The sequence below is a fragment of the Phaethon lepturus genome, unplaced genomic scaffold (assembly GCF_000687285.1).
Source record: "Phaethon lepturus isolate BGI_N335 unplaced genomic scaffold, ASM68728v1 scaffold34388, whole genome shotgun sequence".
NCBI classification, from domain to species: domain Eukaryota; kingdom Metazoa; phylum Chordata; class Aves; order Phaethontiformes; family Phaethontidae; genus Phaethon; species Phaethon lepturus.
The window spans coordinates 18,107-39,431 of NW_010556091.1; the positions used below are offsets into that span (position 1 = coordinate 18,107).

The 21,325-nt window shown below is 40.6% G+C and overlaps 1 protein-coding gene across 1 annotated transcript in view; it reads left to right on the forward strand.

The window, feature by feature from the left end:
* LOC104624894 (DNA-binding protein SATB1-like) overlaps window positions 1-21,325 on the forward strand; it is a gene marked incomplete at its 5' end in the record, with an annotated part of 39,990 nt that overhangs the window by 17,941 nt on the left and 724 nt on the right. Inside the window, 3 exons of the mRNA XM_010292372.1 lie at window positions 1,002-1,113; window positions 4,233-4,687; window positions 12,747-12,959. Coding sequence (XP_010290674.1) covers window positions 1,002-1,113; window positions 4,233-4,687; window positions 12,747-12,959 — 780 coding nt within the window. The remainder of the gene's footprint in view (window positions 1-1,001; window positions 1,114-4,232; window positions 4,688-12,746; window positions 12,960-21,325) is intronic.

Sequence of the window (21,325 nt, forward strand, 5' to 3'; positions counted from 1 at the left end):
AATACACTGGACAATTCCTGTAGTTAAGCTAAAAGTAACTACTTGCCACATAGAAATCTAAAGGGTGGCAAAGTTCAGTCTATTGAAATTACATTTGCTAATTTTGTTGTTTGTACATCATATACTGAGTATAATTTTCAAGTTGGAGAATTATGTCATTTTGCAAGGTTTAGTCGTAATTGATTTTGTAAAAGAATGTACTGGAACTGAAAGTTTTATGTGTTGTAAATGCCACTATTTTAAAATTGGTCAAAACTGAGCAGAAGGTAAATTTCTCACTGTAGCTATCTGATATCTCGAGAACCTTTGAGAAAAAAATGTCTGTATCATCCTTTGGTCTATTTTACAGTTAATATTCCATTACAGAATTAGACATGACAATAAGATCTTTTCATAAGCCTGTTTCTCCAAATCACTTAAAATACCCTGTTTAGGAAAAACAAGTCTGGGTTTCTTTTGGGTTGTTACATATTTTATTCTACTATAACCCCCCTTATTTTATCCTACTAATAGGTCGTTCAGAAAAACTTTCATCCTATGATTTTCTGGGGTCTGCCCTGTGATAAGTGGCACAAAGGGAATGGGTAACTTGGGACATTGCTTGTGTTTTTAGAGTCAGTGTAGGATTTGTATGCCTGTAAAGCTGTATGGGTACGTGAAAGGTCAATCAAATTTAAAAGCAGAAATAGTACGAACAAAATGCACTTTCAAGATTAACATCTTCCGTCCAGAGCCCATCCCATTGCCTCATGTTTCTTGGTCGATAACTTTGTTCTTCTCTTAGTACATCTGCTTTTTTTGCTCCCATTTGCAATATGCCTTGGTTTGTTTTTATGCTCAATTAATGAGTTTTTTAAAAGGCTTTGGACGATAGGATTAAAAATACAATATGGTTCTCAAACTCTAAAAATACAGCATTTTCAACTATTGAAATAATTTGTGCTTTGACTGTACTGCTCTGTATTACAGATTTTTTTTTTTCTTCTCCCCTTTTCACACAGAGTATGATTTCTTCCATTGTGAACAGCACTTACTATGCAAATGTCTCAGCAGCAAAATGTCAGGAATTTGGAAGGTGGTATAAACATTTCAAGAAGGCAAAAGATATGATGGGTAAGCAAAAAAAAAAAAAAATGTTGCGATGGTGGATACATACCACTGTGTGTCACGTTGAGGTCTGTCACAGTCATATAAGAAGCCAGGTCCCGTCACGATAAGTTTAGGATGCTTTTGATGAGTAGATGTAGAAAGTACATATATAGTGAAAGAATTCATTTAAATAAATATTTGCTATTGAAACAGCCAAACTGATTGGGTTGCCAGAGATGTAAAGCTGTCATTCTGTAAATCTAGAGATCTCCTACCGCCCAGAATAATTGTTTAAAAAACCTGTTCCTGGAACTGAGAGGGACTGATTTTTTTAATGTATGTTTTTTTTTTCTTGCTCTGGCTAATGTATGTTTAAAGAAACATGCTTCTATAACTATCACTCCCTTCCAACAAGAATGCTATAATTTTATAAATTCCTATCTTTCTCTAATTTTGGGACCCTGATTTCAATTCATTTTAACAAATAGTTGTGACAATTGTTTGCTTGTTGTAGTTAACCGCAAGTAGAATTATTGGAGAAAAAAAAATCCATCAGTGGGACATACTAATTCTGTAGTAGTTTTTATCTTTCTGTATTGCCCTCTTTTAAAACTATTTCTTAAACCTGTTAACATAATTTTGAACACTTTGTGTGAGAAAATTTCTACGTAGTTTTCAACAGAATGAAGAAATGGGACCTCAGTTTGGATTGAATTTTGAGCTTGACTTAGGTTTCAGTATTTGAAGCAAAATCATTCATCTACCAAAACGGGTTCCTTGCCTTTTATAGCTTAAGGCTGTAATGAAGACAATGCATCACTTTTGTGATAATTGCTTGAATTACTATTCCAAGTGAATGGCCCACTTGGGTTGATCTCTACTTTCCACTAGTGAAAAAAGGCAGCCTCTTTCCTTTATCTACTCTGTACCTCCTGTGCAAAGCCAAACCCTTCTCCTGAGACCACCAGAGTCGGTGGTAAGACTTCACTTGGTTTCAGGTGGTCCGTGTGCGAGGCAGCAGAGCACCTGCATCGGGGGGATGACCTTTCTGCAGCATCCTCTCCCACCTCCATTGCTGCAGCGCTCCTGCACAGGGCAGCCCCTGCAAAATTTGCCTTACGTGACCTGCAAAGACAGGTTCACCGTCTGTTCATTCATTTGGGGACAATGAAGCCAGCGCCTAGGAAACATGCATGTGTGCATGTGTGTTTTCCTGTGTAAACTCGTGCTGGGGGGAGAGGCTGTGCTGCTCCCAAAGGTGCACAGACAAGGAGCAGCGGGTGCTCTGCCAGAGAACTGATCCAGGCTGTGGGCACTAGACCTCTCTGCAGAACAACCCGCTTTCTTTTTTTTCCTTTCTTTCTTCCCTTTCTTTCTTTCTTCCCTTTCTTTCTTTCTTCCCTTTCTTTCTTTCTTCCCTTTCTTTCTTTCTTCCCTTTCTTTCTTTCTTCCCTTTCTTTCTTTCTTCCCTTTCTTTCTTTCTTCCCTTTCTTTCTTTCTTCCCTTTCTTTCTTTCTTCCCTTTCTTTCTTTCTTCCCTTTCTTTCTTTCTTCCCTTTCTTTCTTTCTTCCCTTTCTTTCTTTCTTCCCTTTCTTTCTTTCTTCCCTTTCTTTCTTTCTTCCCTTTCTTTCTTTCTTCCCTTTCTTTCTTTCTTCCCTTTCTTTCTTTCTTCCCTTTCTTTCTTTCTTCCCTTTCTTTCTTTCTTCCCTTTCTTTCTTTCTTCCCTTTCTTTCTTTCTTCCCTTTCTTTCTTTCTTCCCTTTCTTTCTTTCTTCCCTTTCTTTCTTTCTTCCCTTTCTTTCTTTCTTCCCTTTCTTTTTTTTTAATTTCTGCCCATGATAGGACTGAAGGGGAAGGCAGGGCTGCAGGTGGGATTTCTTTCTACAGGTGCCAATTTCTTCCAGCTCTCATCCTTGTGGAGGAAAGTGTGGTCTTGCACTGAATGACCGTTAGTGAAGATCATAATTACCATGAAAAGCTCAGACACTGCCTTTAAAAAAAAAAAAAACCAAACACTTTATTAGTATAAGAAAAAATTGCTACAACACTTTTGTGAAGATCTTGGAGTTTTGGTTTTTAAATAAAGCATGTTTTCTTAAAGCTATTTCTGGACCAGCATTGCTAAAGCTCTAGAATTAAGATTGTTTAAAAAGTGACATACATTGATAAAAAGGAGACTCCTTTACATCAGCCTAGAGTTATTTTATATTGTCTTATCATGCACAAGAGGGGAGCTGGAAGCACTCTTGTAGTTCAAAAACTGTGTTGTTAATTAAAAAGGAGGGTGTGTCAAGGCAGATGAGTTAATGTAAGAAAAAAAATCAACCATGTTGCAAGTCACTGAAAAAACCCGTGCATACATGGTTGCAAGATAAAGCAGCCCATCTGTGTAATTTACATAAATTATACTACTTCCTAGCAATCCCATACAATTGATGCAGCATATAGGCGTTAGCAGAGCATGGGGAGGTCCGCACCCCACCCTGCTTGTTACAGATTTCCAGTGGCTGGGAATTGCAGATGTCGTGGCGGGGACACCACGGGAAGAACAAAACCCGTCGCCGGGGTCTCTCTCTCTCTCTGGGCAAGGTGTGCTTTCCCGTACCAGCCCTCCTTACCCTTGGCGCAGGTGCACTTACTGTTTCACCCGCATCTTCCGCAGCGCACGGAGTGGTTTCCCATCTCTTGTCTTTGCCCCCTCTCTAGCTGCTTGCTGCCTTGCCTGAAGACCCCTGCACCCGTCGCTGCGGGGATGCGCTCTGCAGCCACACGCTCATCGCTTGGTTGCGTGGCACCTTTGCCAAACTCTCAGGAAATTACTCCTTTGCCATACATGGTTTCCAGCACGTGGTTTTGCCTCTGATGTTCTCCTGATTCCTCCAAGGGCCCAATGATGGTGGTTGGTTGGTTGGTTGGTTGTTTTTTTTTTAATATCAGCTACACCATTATTTGTAGGTAAATTTTGAAGGCAAATGGCCGCAAGAGTGATGTTATGGGCCCGCTGGTCTAGGCTGGAGAGTGTAGTCAGCTTGAACCCGAATACGCCGTTTTGTATTTATTTTGATTAGCACGTCTTACAAGGAGCGTGAAGTTCATGATTTTCAGTCTTATGTTGGCTTTTTCAATCTTTCTCTTCCACCGTAGTTGAGATGGATAGTCTTTCTGAACTATCCCAGCAAGGTGCCAACCACGTCAACTTCGGTCAGCAGCCGGTCCCAGGGAACACAGCCGAGCAGCCTCCATCCCCTGTTCAGCTTTCTCATGGTAGCCAACCATCAGTTCGGACCCCACTTCCAAACCTGCACCCTGGACTTGTATCTACTCCCATTAGCCCTCAGCTGGTAAATCAGCAGCTGGTAATGGCCCAGTTGCTGAATCAGCAGTATGCAGTGAACAGACTTCTAGCCCAGCAGTCCTTAAACCAACAGTACTTGAACCACCCTCCTCCTGTCAGTAGATCCATGAACAAACCGTTGGAGCAGCAGGTCTCAACAAACACAGAGGTGTCTTCCGAAATCTACCAGTGGGTCCGTGATGAACTGAAACGAGCAGGAATCTCACAGGCAGTATTTGCACGTGTGGCTTTTAACCGAACTCAGGTCAGTCATGTTTTTTCTTCTTTTTTTTAAATCTAAGAGCCCTTTCTTTCTCTCTATTTAGTAATTGTCACCTTTTAAAAGCCTCTCTCCTCATTTCTGCCTTACCACTTATGTCCTGTTTCCGAACCACAATTCCTTGCAGGACCAGTTTCCATGTTGGTACAGTACAGGAATCTTCAGTGATTGGTTTGTGGAAATACCCACTGTTCTTACAGACACCTGGGTTCCTCTCCAGTTGTGATGGCTTATCTTAATCTTCTCTGGAAAAGGAGCGAACAGCTCTATGCAGAACCATTCACAAAGTTACCCAACAGATTGCCTTTTGTGTTGCAAAGGTGTACTGGTACCGACCACATGCATGCACTGAACAACCTGTCTTCTTTCACAGGTGTACTTGAGATGGTCTTTCATTGTTGTTTGCATTTATTTTTATTATTTTCTAGTGAAAGTTTTAATAACATCTTTTCAGGCTTCTGGAAAGATTAAAAAATCTTTATTTTTTTTATCATCTACTCTTTTCATGTACTTTTGTAGTTTGTTGCAAAAACAGTAGTTGCTGAGATTAACCAATGTCCACGTCAGAACATATACTTCAGCTCTTCAATGCAGAAAAAACTAGCCCTAGCAAAGCTGAAAAGTAACACTAAAATGTGTTATTTTTTACACCTGTTTTAGAAGCTAACCCTGTTATAATTTATTCTGCTCTATGAATTTAACTTTTAATGCCATGTTGCATGGAATGTAATCAAGCAGAAATTATGGAAGAAATGTCAGTATATCCAATGCAAATAATATGATCTCAAAATTTTAGAAGTCTGTTTTAACACAAAATAAAATAGAAATTTTTTAAATAGGAAATACGGGTTTTAAAAAATCCAGATGAAAAAATTAAACTTATGGAACAAGTATTTGTCCATCGTAGAATACAATAAAAAATAAAAATCGTAACTTGGGCTTCTCTTGAAATGTTCGTGTTTTTCCCTGCATAGCTTGGAGGATAACAATTCTGTTTCAAATGCACTGGTACATGGTTTGAATCAACATGTCATTTGTAATTGTTCTGAATTATTATTGGCTTAAAAACTTTTACATCCTCCTTTAGCTAAAAGAAAGTAGAGTCATGGTGTGAATTCTCTGTAGAGCTCTGTGTGTCTTTTCTCTTAACAGCAGAGGAGGTTTTCAAGATCTGGGTCTTTCATACCAAATTTCATTAAGTCGTGCAAGGATGACTTGCTTAAGTTAGGTTCAGGCAGTGTCAGTTGTTACATTTACAATTAAGTGACACAGAGCTTTGTTTAATACAGTGTTTAATATTTTAACTATTGATGCTATGAAGTATTATATTTAGTAGTTTATTTATTGAAATAATAATAGTAGCTTCAAGTTACTGTGGTTTGCAGCTGCCATCTTACCTGGGCAAAAAGCTGAGCAAATAATTCAGAAAATAAATAGTTTATTAGATATTTACTTCTTTCTCAGACTTGCCTAAAAGCAGCTTGTTTTCTCTCAGCTTCCTTGCCCCTCCAAAGCAATTTGTTCATTTTTTGCAAGCTACTTTTGCGTACAGCTTTTGGTCTCTGTCATTTGTGCATGAACAGTATTTGTTACATGATGAATGCAACTGTAGAACCAGATTTCTAGTGCGAATACTGATTCCTAACTAATATATATTTTTCTTACTACAAATGTTATTAAATATTTGTTTAAAGTTAAATTCTTCCACAGATGTTGTGGTTAACCAGCTTGGTAAAATTAGTTCAGAGTGACCCAAACCTGGGAGGAAACCCCAAAATAAACGTTGAAAACAAATCCCATTAAGAGATACAAAATATAAATGTAATATATTTTGGCAATTTTCAACCAAATCTACTTGAAAGAACATGGAGTCGTATCCCTATATCCTATAAATTGTGTTATCTAGTCAAATTAACATTTGCAGTTAGCTACATAAGGTTTCACGATATTTGTTGTGTACTGTGGCAAACGTAGGGAACAGAAAGGAAAAATACTAGGTGCCTAGGCAATGATGATATTTAGATATTTATTTTCTAATATCAATGTAATTTTTTTTTTTTTTTTTTTTTTTTTTTGCTAGTGCAAGTGAAATGCTTGTTTAAATTCATCTACTGTTTTCTGAGATAAAAAGCTAACTCGGGCTTACGGCTGACATTTTTGAAACTGTCCTAAGCATATTTGAGCCGTGTCCAGGGACCATATCATGCCATCAGTTTCTGAAGGCAGAAGGTCTCACTGAAATCGGTTAGGAGTTCTGTGCAAAAAAACCCTGACATTGAGATACGGTCTCAGATGAGGGGAGAGATTTGCTCTCAGCATAGAAGTTACGGAAGGAAGTGAACTATAAACTAACAGTAATTTAGCTTAATGTTTTGGCAATAAAAATGGACTTTGGTAAAATTGGCTGAAGATGTTGGCACCTCTTGTTTTACAGACTTGTGCTGTGCAATATGAGTACAGAATTCGGTAGAGGGGTTGGGTGGGAATAGGGACTTCTACCAAGTTAGTGTGGTAATTCAACACTTGGCCCTAATTGCCAAGAATTTTTGATTTAGGGGGAAAATGTTGACTAGAAATGTTTCTGCTTCCTCCCAGCCCAAAGGAAAGAATTTGGTAAAAATACTTCTGAAAACTAGGGTGTCTTTTTTTTTTAATTATTATTGCCATCTTTTTGTAAGGCAGAAAACAACCCCTCAGCCACACCTCAGAAAATTGGTGTCCGTAATATCTTCTTGCGTAACTTCCCCCCTACCCTTAACTGCAAAAATGGTAGTTCCAAAAATGTGTAGTTCTCAGGAATGTGCCTTGCAAAGTTCAGATAGCTGTAACTTGAATCAAAATTAGCATCTATACAGGCACAATAGAACAATTGTAGGGAGCAGAAGCGGTTTTTGGCGGGTGAAGCACCTCGCCCCACGAGAAATTTCACAGTGGTCCTTCTGGGAAGGCTTCAGAGCACAGTGGGGTCTGAAGTTTTATTTGTCCTTCAGCAGTTGCGATTCCAGCTCACTGGCTGCAAAGAAACAGATTGAATCCTGTCAGCTCCTCTCCGTAGCGCGCCATGGAAAAGTTTGTTGAGCCAGGGTTTGTGCTAGTGGATCTGAGTTTCAGCTCAAGCATGGCTACCAAAAGTGTCTACTGGTCTCTCTGTTTGCTAGGGTAATTTTGGTAAATTGAGCTGCTTATATTTCAGTTTCTGCTTGGCCAAATTAATAAACACAGTATTTTTTCCAGCTGATGTCAGTGCACCGTGCAGACTCCTCCGCTCTCTCAAAAGAGCGGGTTCAGTTCTTTCCTGGGCGTTGCCGGCCAGAAAACGGCATTTGTGATCAGCTCGCTGGCCTTGGGAGGTACTGAGCATCCGCGGGGTGACGGCAGCGAGGCATGGGGGCAGCCCCCCGAAGCGCGGCGCCCCGCACCGGCCCCCCGTCAGCAGAGAGGCTCAGCCTGCCCCTGCAAGCCTGCGGGTGGACCGAGGAGTCCTCTGCTCCCTGCCGCTCGTCTTGGGAGAGCTGGCGCGGAGCATCGGCGCTCGTTCGGCTGAACCACCTTCGGAGCCCTAAACAAATAAGCCAACTCCTCTACCCGTTCCGTCTTGCCTCTGTACATGTGAACAGGAGCCAGGAAAGCGGAACGCTTGGGTTCCCACAGGCAAGCCTGACATTTGACTTGAGGGCGTAGCTTAACCTGGCGCACGGCGGGGTGACTGGTACCTGCTGCATGAGCGAGGAGTCGTGTTAGTCATGGCTGTGGTTGGAACTGGAACTCGGGGCTGCCCGTCTCTGTTTGTGTACGCTCTCAACCATAACATTTGCTGCGTGAACTTGGGTGCTGCTGTACAGAGGTGACCTCTCGGCTCCGTCTTCGCGAAAGGAGGGGGAGTGCTTTTCGCTGCTTTTGCCATGGCTGACTATTGAGATTTTGCTTCTTCCCACCAGTGACAGTTTTTTTCATCTCGAGGTTTTTGAGTACTTCTCAGTGTTTCTGCCAGATACCTTTTCTCTCCCCCTCCTTTCTCCTTCACCCGCACCCATGCTTGTTTAAAATATTAGCTGCCAGGATATGTTGCCTTTCGTTCATGTATAATGCCTTTTCTCATATGTGAAAGCTACTGCGTATTTAGGACTGCGTTCATGCTAATTCTGGGCAATTGCTATTTCGAGGGAGAACACTTGGATGCAGTAAAAGGCTCTGTGTAATTTTAAAACAAAATCTAAGTTTACACAAACCACCTTCTCAGGCACTTTTTTTTTTTCTTTCCACTTTGTCTTTGGCACACTTTATTTTCCAGTAAAATGAAAAATGAAGATGGATTATTCAAAATTGATAACAGTAATGGACCATCATGTAATGTTTTATTGAATTTGAGTTCTGTAAATTATGTGGTAGAGAGAAATTTGCCTGCTTAAGTATAACAGAAATTGCCACTGTATTCATATAATTCTTCGTAGTGTAATTTAAGAAAAAGCACACTATCCATATCACTATTGAATAAAAGGTAAAAAGGTGCTATTACACTATCATGACAGCTCTCCTCTTGCTGCTAAGCGACATAGATAAATGTGTCTGCTTATAACTTACTTGGCGGGGATCCAGGCCTGTGGGTGGGGCTTGCCAGTAGCCTTCCACCTGGACAGGGGACGGGAGCACCCTGCCGCGGCGAGGGATGGCGTTCGGGGATGGTCCGCGTGTTTTGGGGAGGTTTAGGCAAATTGCATTTTTTCTTCTGGGAGCTTTTGAAGTTCTATCAGGCTGATAAAATCTATTTGAATCAGTGATTACGTTCAAAGAGGAGACAAACTGGGGGCCAGACAGGCAGTGTTTTTGTTCATATTGGCAGACACTTGCGTTTATCTCCGTTTTTAAAGAATTCATAATTAGCTTTCAAAAGCCCTGATAATATTTATTGAACATTTTTGTGCAATTAGTAATGAATTACACTTGTGATGACATGTAAACTTTCTTTTTTTCAATGGGACCTGGTAACATTTTAAGAAAATACTTTTCAGTGTGAAAAGAATACAAGGGAGGAACGGTGAGGAGGACTCTGAGCCTAACAGTGTTTATAATCTCTATGCAAAACAGCATTTAGCTTTTATGCAACCTGAGGTACAATGTCAGGAGATCGCACCAAGACTTGTGTCTTGGCAAACCAGTTCAAGCCTGGTGAAACAAACGGTAAATCTCTGCACGTCAGCATGGGGCAGGATGGGAGAGCTGACGTTTTCTTTCTAGGATTTTCTCATTTTACATCTTGCATTAACAATCTGTAGCTGAAGTTTTGTGCTCAGAAAATTGAAGCAGTAGCAATGAAGTAATTTTTGAAGCAGGCTAACTGTATTGTAAGGCTTTGCCTGCACCTGGTGCTACACCTTATTTTTCATGTTATTTCCTCACATATTCTGACCTTTAGGTTCAAAGCTCCTAGAAGCAAACACCTCCTCCTTACCTTCTCCCCGCTCTCTCATCTCCCTTCCTCTCTCTGCATCTGTGTCCTCTGCTCTGCTCCCGGCTCATGCAAAGCGTCGTGGCAGTGACGGGGGAAGGAGTGGGGAATGAATACTTAAATGGCATTTCTAACCACCAAGAGGTGTCCTGCAGCAGTGGTTATACTGAGAAGCACAGGGAAAACGCAAAAAACAATTTTCTTTGTTTACTTATTTCACCGAGGGGGGGAAAGTTATAGAAGAAAAACAGCCTTTTCTGCTTTTTTTAGCTGCCCACTATGTGGCAAAGGCTTATATGAGCAAATATTTTCCTATTATGGGCTAAAGTATTTTTCAAGGACGTTTCCTGTGGCTGACAGTAGGCTGGCTGTTAATAAGGAGTCTCCTCTCCTGCCAGTGATCACTCCACTTGAGTGTAGCCTGTCTGTCTTCTTTTTAATCCTGGTGCGGTTGTTTTCAGCACAGTAGCAGTCAGAAATCCCACGTGCTTACACCTCCGTCGTACATCCTGTGCTCTGCAGACAGCTTTGCCTTCTCTCCAGTGGCACAAAATAATTTTTTTTACTCCCTTGGAGTCGTGTAACCCTACCACTGACAAACAATGGTTTAAGTACTTAGAAGTAGAAAAAAATGCTAGACAAGAATTTCCATATTTGGTAGTAAGTAAATTTATTGTTAGATTAATCATTAAGAAAAATTTAAAACTTATACTCCACCCAAATGCCACTTTTGTCGGTAACTCATTCATTTACCTTCCGAGTAGTTTCTGCCTGGGTACTAGAAAAGAGGAGGGATAAAGAATAGCGGTAAGGAAGTATCCCCCCCAGGATTTTTAATTGCTTTTTTTTTAAATCCTCCTCCAAATTATTTTTCATGCTTAGTGCTGGAAAGACTGTGTTTTCCATCCCATTGCCCTCTGAAGTATGCAGGCACAGACGGGACCGTGAGGACCACGCTGGCCCCGATGTAGTGGTCGGCACCTCCATCCTCATTGCGCCTGAGAGGAGGGGCGACGGGGCGAACGCAGAGCTGGGAGCCGCACTGGGTGGGCTCTGGCCCTTCCTAGGCACAGCTGCCCGAGAGCAGTGGCTTTGCAGCAGCACCTTCGTGGGGGGCTTTTGCCCAGTACGACAGCACCTTTGAGAGCGGTGACAACTTGCACGGGTACTGTAAGCGTTGGGCTTCCCTACAGAGGAGGCTGATGCTTGGGCCGTACCTTTCTGTCACGCTCCCTTAGGAATGGATACCTTCAGCCAGGATTGCCTCTCTTAGTGGGTTTTAGCTTTTTTATTGCCTGCCTCCCTCTCGTCCATTCACCCCTTCATTATCCCTAATAACTTACATCAATTCTTTAGGAAAAGAAACTTTGGGCTCTGTTAGTTGCTTAAAATCACATCTGTGTTCCCTTGTTACAGTAGCAATAAAAACCTCTCATACCAACCCTCTCCTTGGCCCACCGTGGCAAGAGCATTTATTCTAAAAAGAAGTTCACGTTTGCTTTTGCAATAGTTAGTTTTCTTATCACCAGCTTGTTACTTCAAGACAGTAGGGCATTTTTGTATGTCTGACATATTTAAAAGGAGAATTTGGCAGGGGGTAGATCTCAAGAACCTGTTGACGTTAAACTTGTAGTTGCACTCACAGGTTCATAAATATTTAACCTTTTAGCGTAATTAGGTGTCCCAGACCACCGGGCCCGCTCCATTGCTGAGAACCGGGATGAAGTAATGATGTGGGAAACCTGGTGTGGTCTGAACAAGCCGCTGGCGGCAGCCCGCCCACCTCTACCGTGCCGCGACGCGTGCCCTGTACGCGCTTTTCCTCTCACTCCCCAGTGCTCACTTTCATCTGTTGTTGCGGGGCTCTGAAAGTGGTCCAAGGACCAATAATGGTAAATGGACTTAGAAAACGGGACCTGCGCCGCAGGCGCTCAAGTAAATAGCCCTGGCGATGGGCTGGGTTTCCCAGGAGGGGAGGAGGAAGGTGAGGGAGAGGGAGCATACAACAGGGAGTTTCCTCACTTGTTAAACTCCAACATACAGCTCTGAAAACAAAATATTGACTTATAAAACTATGGGTCTGAGTGAGTTAAGCAGTACTTGAGGAACTTTGCGAGTTTTATCATCTCAGATCAGTTGTGAAATACCACTTCCTTTCAAAGAGCTGGTCAAGTTGCTAGAAATGTGGAAAGCCATTTTTTAGGTTGGCTATGCATTTTTTCTGGGAAGCCTGAGAACACCGCAGTGTCATGCCTCTGGACTCTCTGTGTTTCACTTATTTTTAACATCTTGTGATTGCCTGTCGACTGTGAAAGATTTTGTGGGCAAGTTAAGCCAGTAAAAGGAAGGAGACCTATTAGGCAGATTCAGTTCATGTTATATGTAAAACAGATGCTTAATAAAATTAAGGGTACAATTGAGGGTCTCTTCTCTGCTACCTAAAATGCCATTAACACATTCCTGTGTGGCATGAATAGTGCATTTGCTGCTCTCCTCCTCGGACCCCTCTGCTAAGCAGGGGCTTTGCAGAGCACAGTTTCACAGCCACTCACCTAAGCTAACTCTCCAGCGTATTTTTTTTTTCTTCCCTCCCTACAGGGCTTGCTCTCAGAAATCCTTCGAAAGGAAGAGGATCCCAAGACTGCCTCGCAGTCCTTACTGGTAAACCTTCGGGCTATGCAGAACTTCTTGCAGCTGCCAGAAGCTGAACGCGATCGGATTTACCAGGACGAAAGGGAAAGGAGCTTGAATGCAGCCTCTGCCATGGGCCCCGCACCTCTCATAAGCACACCGCCTAGCCGGCCTCCACAAGTAAACCACTCTGTCTTTGAGATTTGCTCGTTGTGTTTTCTCACTGTCCTGCTGGGCAATACCTTTCTTAAAAAGAAGAAAGCTTTTACTGTTGCTTTTTTTAAAGGCTCGTAGAATCATTATTTGCAGCGCATCACAAATTAAATTTAAGAAATATAATGGATGGTAGTAGCAGTTTATTACTACCTATTTTCTAGTTTTATGATAAATTCTATCCATTATGGCCCCTACAGGGTTTTTGTGCTTATTTTATTGAGATACAAGCTTTACTGGGCCTGGAACATGCTAGCTTTCAGCTGTCCTTTCTTCCCGTAATTCTCAGGTGTTGATTTTAATGTTAAAGGTTCAAATAGGGAATTTGAGGCATTTTGACCACTAAACTGAGTGGGAATGAAAGCAGAAGTATGAGTACATTGCATTGCCTTAAAAATTATCTTCCAGAAAATGAACAGGTAAAACTAAAGGGATGGGTGAAAGAAGACTCCATACCAAAATCCTTTCACCAGGTCGAGCTACTGACAACTGGATAATGTGACAGACTTGCTATATCCATCAGTCTGAAAGATTGGGATATGTTCATTAAAGCTTCAAGTAGTATTTGTTCAAATGAAACTCCTGTTGATTTCTGTAAAACCTAGTGAGACTACGGGTTTAACTCTCCAAAAATTATGAAGTTTCATAGAGTGGGATCCAGAAATTCAGTGGTGTAGCCCTTGTGTCTCTATCGGGGAAAGCCTGATCCTGGTTTTAGGGTACATGAGAACTGTAGGTGTGAGCCATAGGAGTGCATAGGATTTCCACAAAGAAGAAATGTGGTTGTGAATGAAACACTCAAAAAAACAGTTTACCTTTTCTGAAATACTCTGCATTGTTGTGGCTCAAGGTTTTACCTGTGCAAGGGCAAAACAAAGTAATCTACAGGTATGTGGGAATTGTGCAGTATACACAGTCCAGATTTGCTTTACAAAGCAAGGCTTTGGGATTGTGGGAATTTTGTGATGGTTGAGTATATAAACACAGAGCAGTTTTTTACTAACCAGGCTCAGGCATGTGCCTATGACTATTCCATACCCATTCTGAATGCTATGAATTCTTACAGGCTATTTTTCTAACCTTCCTGCAGCTAATGGATGCTAAGGACCACACTGAAGTAACAAATAACAAAAATGTAGGAAAAGGGTGGACAGAAGATCACTTTGACTTGCTGCAGTACTTTTCACAAGAAGAGAAAAAAAATTTAGCAGAAAGAACAGGCTGTGCTAATAGTCTAGTTTTGTTATCATTAACTAAGTTTAGTCTGTAAAATCCACTGTAGATGCTCTTCAAGATAAAGGATGAGAATCTGTTTACATAGTAATCCTTGAGTTGGAAATAGTTAAATATAGATAACTGTGTTTAAAATAACATTTGAGTTTGTTTTAATATCTGTACCTGCTCCCACAGCCCAGGTAATTCAGGGCAAAGGCTAACACTCCTTCTTAACTTATCTCTTTCTGCCAAGGTAATGTCTCACTCTGTCTCAAGTGGTCTTGGGCAATTTCACAGCTAAAGAACAGAGTTAATTACAGGACCTTCCAGAAGGATGTGGAGTCAGAGGTAGCCCTTGTATTGGTGTTAATTCACACTTTACACTGTATAAATCCCTTGCAGCCAGAAGGAAAGTGAGACTTAGGGGTTTTCTTAACTGACAAAACATACTGTAAGTCCAAATTTAAGCATCGGAGGGGGGTGGATCTATCTGTCTCTACTGTGCTGTTGTTCATAATTACATTTCATTTTTTTAGTGGGATTCAGGAGTATAGTTAACCTAATCGTGACAGTTCAAAGTGGAAACAGCATACAATTTTGTTTTGATCCTTTTCAAAAAGAAAACAGGTTAAGAAGGAAACCTTATAGACTAATACTCGAGGTCTACAGAACAAAACAGTCATTTTTCTACTTGTTTTGTTATCCTCTGTCATTCAGCAAAACAGATACACTACCTAGTGGCTGGACCAAGGGTGTGGAAACCTCTGAGTTGGGATTCTGTGTGACCTTTTTACATGTTGACAGTATTACCCACCTATAAACACATGTAGCACTTGCCACCTACCTACTAAGTGTTCAGAGCCCTAAGTTTGAAAATTGAAATATCCATGTTGGTAACATAAGTACTATACTTAATACTAGAAATAATAATGAAATTATTCCAGTAGTTGCGCTGGCAAGTATAACTTTACAAATAGTAGCAGAAATAAATTATAGTCAGGATACTGCAAAATTATGAATGCAAATTACTACTTTGATACCCCCCCCCCAAATGTCCACAGTTTATTGACTATTTGATACTAAGGAAATAAAACGACTAGTGTCCTTACTACTACATTTATTACAAGCAGTTATTTAAAGTTCACTATACAGGAACACAGCATAATATTTTTCTAGCTTAGCTGTGAGCTTCTTGGATAACTACTGAAAGACAAAACAGACCGTTTATTCTGACAACAGAATTTACGCAAGAGCTAACATATTTTACATTAAATCTTTAGACCAGTGTAACGTTTGAAACAATTAAACTATGAAACCATGAAAAATGGGAGCTAATACGCCACACATGAAGGTTTATTTTGCAATTGCAAGTTATCAGTTTCAGAAGGATGTGAAAATAAACATCCTGAAAAGGATCTATTTTGCATTTTTGTGTTGCCAACTGGTGGCCAGACAGTAGAGCAGACTTAACCCTTTAGAAGCTGAGCTTGTTCTGTGTGAATTTTGCATACTGTTGCATGCAAAACCAGAAAGCATGACTTCGGAGGTCTGATAGGATAGTATGAACTCACCAAGCATGAGCCCTGGTGCCTGAGTTAGAAGGAACTGTGTTGAATTTATCTCATTTTTACAGCATTCTTACTACTTGCTACTTGAGCTAATGTATCTGGATTGTTTCCAATTCTTTTTTGAAATCCTTTAAGAAGCTCTTTGTCCCCCTTACTTCTCCCTTTCTCCCTGACTTAAACAAAAAAGCAAAATCTTACTTTTTTTTTTTTAATTGAAATCATTAGCCTCTGATGCATGAGCTTTTGGGATGCATGTATGGCCCTCTAAGCTGGTCAAGTTGTAAAAGTCTGCTACTATCTTCCACACTGGCGGACCGAGCGCAAGAAGACTGCATACACAAGAATTTTTCCCTTGGATGTTGTTCATCTTGCCACCTCCTGGGGCAGAAGCCTGTCTGTAAGGATCTTTCCTGGGGCAGTGGAGTTTATAAATATTAGCATCTCCATCAGCTAGATACTGCATGGAGACATAACTTAACCTCTCCAACCTAGAAGGAAGAAAAAAAGGTCCTTTCTTTTATTACTTTGCCCCCTCTTCAACACCTTCATCTTGCAGATCACCCCACAGAAGTCCTTTCTGGGTGTCCCTAGGTCAAGTTCAGAGGATGACTATTACACACTGTGTGGGAACGAGAGGATGTGGGGATCCTTCAGAGGACGCTGAGAGTGGAGCTACGTTCAGGGTGGATGGAGTTCCCCAGGGGGGTGCTAGGGATTGCCTCTCCCCCTCATTGGGGCAGTTCGGGGTGTGGGGGGAAGAAGACTCCCTCTTCCTTAGTATGGCTTGGGGGGAGGATAGAGACAGCTGGCCAAGTCACAGATTTTCTTTTCCCAAATATTCTGGTTAAAGCTTGTTAGCCATCCTGCAGTTATGAATGCTTCCTTCTCAGGACAAGTAATCTCTATTTCAGCAGAGTTGAGGAAGATAATCCTTCTCAGCACTCATATTTCCCAAAGAAAATTTGTGCTAACTCTTTGGGCCCATCGTCATCCTGTGTAAAAACAGAATACATGTAACATCAAGAGCAGAATATAATTTTAACAATGCAATGTTTTAAGAAGTAGCCACAAATCTTGCATGAGTCATGATTCTGGGTACTGAATTGACAAAAACCTTCATTTTCTTAAATACAATCCTGGCCTCCCTCTGACTACAGATAAATTACAGTTCCTTCATGCTGAAGCAATTTCGGCTTGGGTCCAAGAGATAGGATATCACTCTTGAAAGACTGGTCTTGAGGAGGACACTGATTTGCTGGTGTTTGAGGACCAGTGAACCTCCATTGCAAGGAACTCTGGATAACACCACCTCCTGCGAAACTTGATGGTGGAGCGCTGGAGTTCAAACGCATGCATATGTCATACGTCACCACCAGCAAAATTTTTATTTTTAAGTCCGCAAAATTTGAGATTTATGTTGATAATCTTTGTGCCAAGTTACATTTTTAATGAAAATAAAAATGGACCAAATAATAAATGCTATCCTCTCACCCCCCTGCAAAAACCACCATGGAGGAGAGTTAATGGAAACCCTGACACTTAACTATAACTGCACTTCCAGGCGCCACTGTAATAATGGAGTAGTAAACCTTGTCCTGATAAAAGCTGCTCTGAAAGCAACAGCATTTATTGTACCTCCTATGCTATTTGCAGAGCAGAACTGAAAAGTAGTTTGTTTTGCCTGGAATGAACTACTTTATGAATTTTAATGTACGATGTAATATTAAAAGCTAAACCAGGATTAAAGAAGATTTTTGTTCCCAAGCTGAAACAGGACTTACGAGAATGTGTTATAAAAGATTTTTTTGTTTCAGTTTCGATGGGGAAGAAATGAGCTTCCGTAGTTGTGAAAACCTCTTCAGATTGGTTACTCCTTCTATAACAACCTGTCCTTTGTTTAGGAAAATTGAATTTAATCCAGAACGTCTTGCTACTGTAATCAGTCTTATTTGATGAGAAGATATATCTCAGCAGGCCAGGAGGAGATGGATGTGTTTGGGTCTTTTTTCAAGTATTTTTAAAAGACTAAATTGATTGGTGATAGGAAGATGGCCAAATGAATTTCTGATTCTCGGTGTGTTACATTTGTAAAATAATGCTCCCCTGTTCAGCTGTGTTTGCAAAATTTGGTTACTGTAAAGAAAATATTTAGCTGATCTATGGTTTCTTTCCTAAACAGAAAATGTGACTATAAATGTGGGTGGGGTGGGAGGTTGTGCTTAAGTGTGGATGAGATGAGAGATTATGTTTTGTTTTGGTTTTCTCTCCAAAATGAATACTTTTTTCACCTCCTCTCCCAAGTCCTGAAGTTGCACCATTGAGGGCGCTTTTGTTTTCTGTTGGGTTTTTTTGAGGAGGAGGGTGTTTTTTCAACCCAGCTTCAAAGAGCCTGTCTTGAACTCAATTCTAAATTCAACACAACAGCCTAGATGCTTGCTATGGATAAATTATGAAACAGTTTTATGTATGGATATCCTCCAAGAGGTTAATTAGCATTATTGCATGGAATTCATCAGACCAGAGCAGACCAATGGTCCATCAAGTCCAGCCACAGTCTATACCTAATCTTTGAAGAGAAATCATTAAGAGGTGGGGGAAGAACTTTTATACTTGGCCAATGATGTAAATTGGAGAGAGAGGTATTATCAACAACTCTTGATAATAACCAAACCTTCTTATAACTTAAAGATTTTTTTATAACTTTAAGATTTTTATTCTCCTAAAGTTCTTTGGGCCAATAGGGCTTTTTGATGCAGATACAGTGTTTTCTGTTGTTCACTTCCTAATTCAGTATCAACAGAAGGCAATAGGAGGTTTTTTGTTCTTTTTTTTAACTTCAGTGACATATTACATGCTGTTGAGTTTGTTGTACCTGTATAGAGATAGATGCGATTTGCCAACCAGAATGGGGATTTTCAGTAATTAAATGCATATCTGTATTAAATTGGGCATTGAAAAATGTTGACCAAGATGCATAGTTTAAATTATGCCTCCAACATGGTGTGCGAGTCTTATTTTTTGAAGATCTGGGTGTTCACAGGTCAGTTGTCTATGAAGTACTGCTATAACGTGAAGCTGTCTTCTGAAGCTGAGTAGCAATCAAAAAGTCAGTCTGCTTGCAGAAGAGAGACGATTTGATCGGGATCACAAGAGCAAAGTGTTTCCTTCCCCAAAGATAACATGGACTAGTGTATGCTAGCTGAATACCCTCATCTTCTTGTCTTCCCCTCAGGACCCTCAAAGATTAGTTACAAGTTAGAAATATTTCTTTGGGAAGGACTGAAATAACTTTTCCAAAATTTAAATCCAAGGTCCAAGAAGGTGTGTTGACAAAATCATCACTTTTTCGTTTTCTAATTTAGCTTAGCCTGATTTCTACACGCGAGCTGAGGAGGCTGTCTCCAGTTGTATATTGAACATCCCCATTGGTTGTCAGTTATCTTTTGGCAAGTCCTTTTCATGTAAAGGTTATAAAATTGCCACTGATTTTGTAATTTTCAAATTATTTCACTGTATGGTGTTTAGGAGACACACCTGCTCTTGTGGCCCCATGCTGATTCGCTTTGTGCGAGTCATGCATTTTCCTGCTCTGTGGTGGGAAGAAGGGAGGTTTGTGGTGCTGCTCCTTACGCTGCCCACTGCCAGGTGCCTCAAAATGTTTCTGAGCAGTCGTTGGCCCAGGCTTGGCCATGCTCTGCTGCAGTGTTGCCTGTGAAATGTCACACTGCAGAAAAGGAAACGCCTCACTCTCCAGGTCACTGCTGCAAAGTACCAGTTGTTTTCAGATGAAAGAAAATACGGTGTTAAACCGTATGCCATATTCTGGGATTTATCTTCATTTCCCTTTTCATTCAGGGCTCCTGTTTTCAGACACCAGAAAGTGCTGACGTCTGCCAGCAAGAGGCAGGTGGAAGTGTGTGTGGATGCCGCCTTCTTGCTACGGTTTTGCCCCTTGCAGCTAATGGGCATGTGTTAGCACAGCTCCTGAACAGCCTGATAGACAAATCAAGCTCAGCAAAAGTGGCGTGCACTCCCGTTTCTGGGCTAGATTATTTTATCTTAAAAGCACTGTGGAGGATAGTTAACACAAATTGAGCGTGTCATTTCTAGGAAAAAATGGGCTGATGACTTGCCTAAGTACATCTCTCACCCAAACCCTTTGCCTCTCATATCGTGAGACCTGTGATACATGAAAGCTCATAGAGAGTGGGATTAGAAGATGCATTGTCATGTTGTCATGATTTCCCTTTGAACCTCAAGGGACTTCAGAGCACAGGAAGATGCTGACTTGCACTGGATTAAACCGATAGTGAAAGTGTGGTGTTAGACATGTACTTAAGAGTAGGCTGAATCACCCTTTGGAAGAGCCAAGCTCTGTTCATTAGATTTAGAGGTATTAGAGTATTATTTTAGAGGCTACTAACTTAGACTGGACGTGTAACTTCTGAATGGCTAAATTAATTCAGCTCTCAACAACCTCAGTATGAACCAGTAGGTTTGAATCTAAATCTAAAGGTTTGATTTTGCATCATCAACTTGTGGGTTCTTGGCAGAAATCCAGTCTTTAATTTCCTCTGGCCCACTTCAGGATTAGTGGTCCATTAGGTGCACTAATCTTGGGCAAGCATTGCAAGAATAGCTGCTAAAGAAAGATGTTGCCCTCAACTATTGAGAATATTGTAGGATAAGCTGAGTACCTGATGATTTTTCGTACCTCTCAACTGATATTGCAGAAACTGCACTGTAACCTTGGTGAGATGATTCTTGGTGTTGAAACATCACTTCCATCATTTTCAGAGGATGAAGGAATGAGTAGTCTTCTGCACATCATGTCACTACTGATGTATTTTTTTTGTTGTTTTCCTTAATGCTGCAGATGCAGCGTAGAGGTGGTAGTGTAATCATTCTGTCTTGTTTTTGTGGTTTTTTGGTTTTTGTTTTTTAACCTGGACTGCAAGAAGAATAAGTATTATGTATGTAAGTGAAATACAACTTACATACATAATATAGAATTAATAGCCCTATCTTGATTTCATGAATTAATTAATAAAATATGCATTATTCTAAATTATTACTTTCTCAAAAACAGCTTAAGAATTAAACTGATAAGATAATATTTTTAAAAGTTAAATTTAAAGCCACAACTTTTCTACATTATCATGCGTTTGCGTGTACTGGATGTAAGGCATGAATCAAGATCTATCTGTCAGATTTCTATTTCATTAGAGAATCTTTTGTGCTGCACTTACAGTTTTCATTTAATTTGTGTGCAGCAAAGAAATCATGTAAGGATTCACAAGTCTCTACAAGACTGTTTGACAGGTTTCCACCTAATTTGTTTTATGATACTGAAATTCACAGTGGTCAGTTAATGATAACTTATATTTCAGAGGCACTCACCTGGTACAACATGCTGAATTTTCTTGTTTCCCAGTTGCCTGAACCATGGATAACTTACAATGTTAAGTCTTTGAAAAGCTGAAAGAATATCAGAGCAAGATTGAATAAAAGGAATAAAATGGAAAGGGGAACTACTTGGGGAGGGAAAGA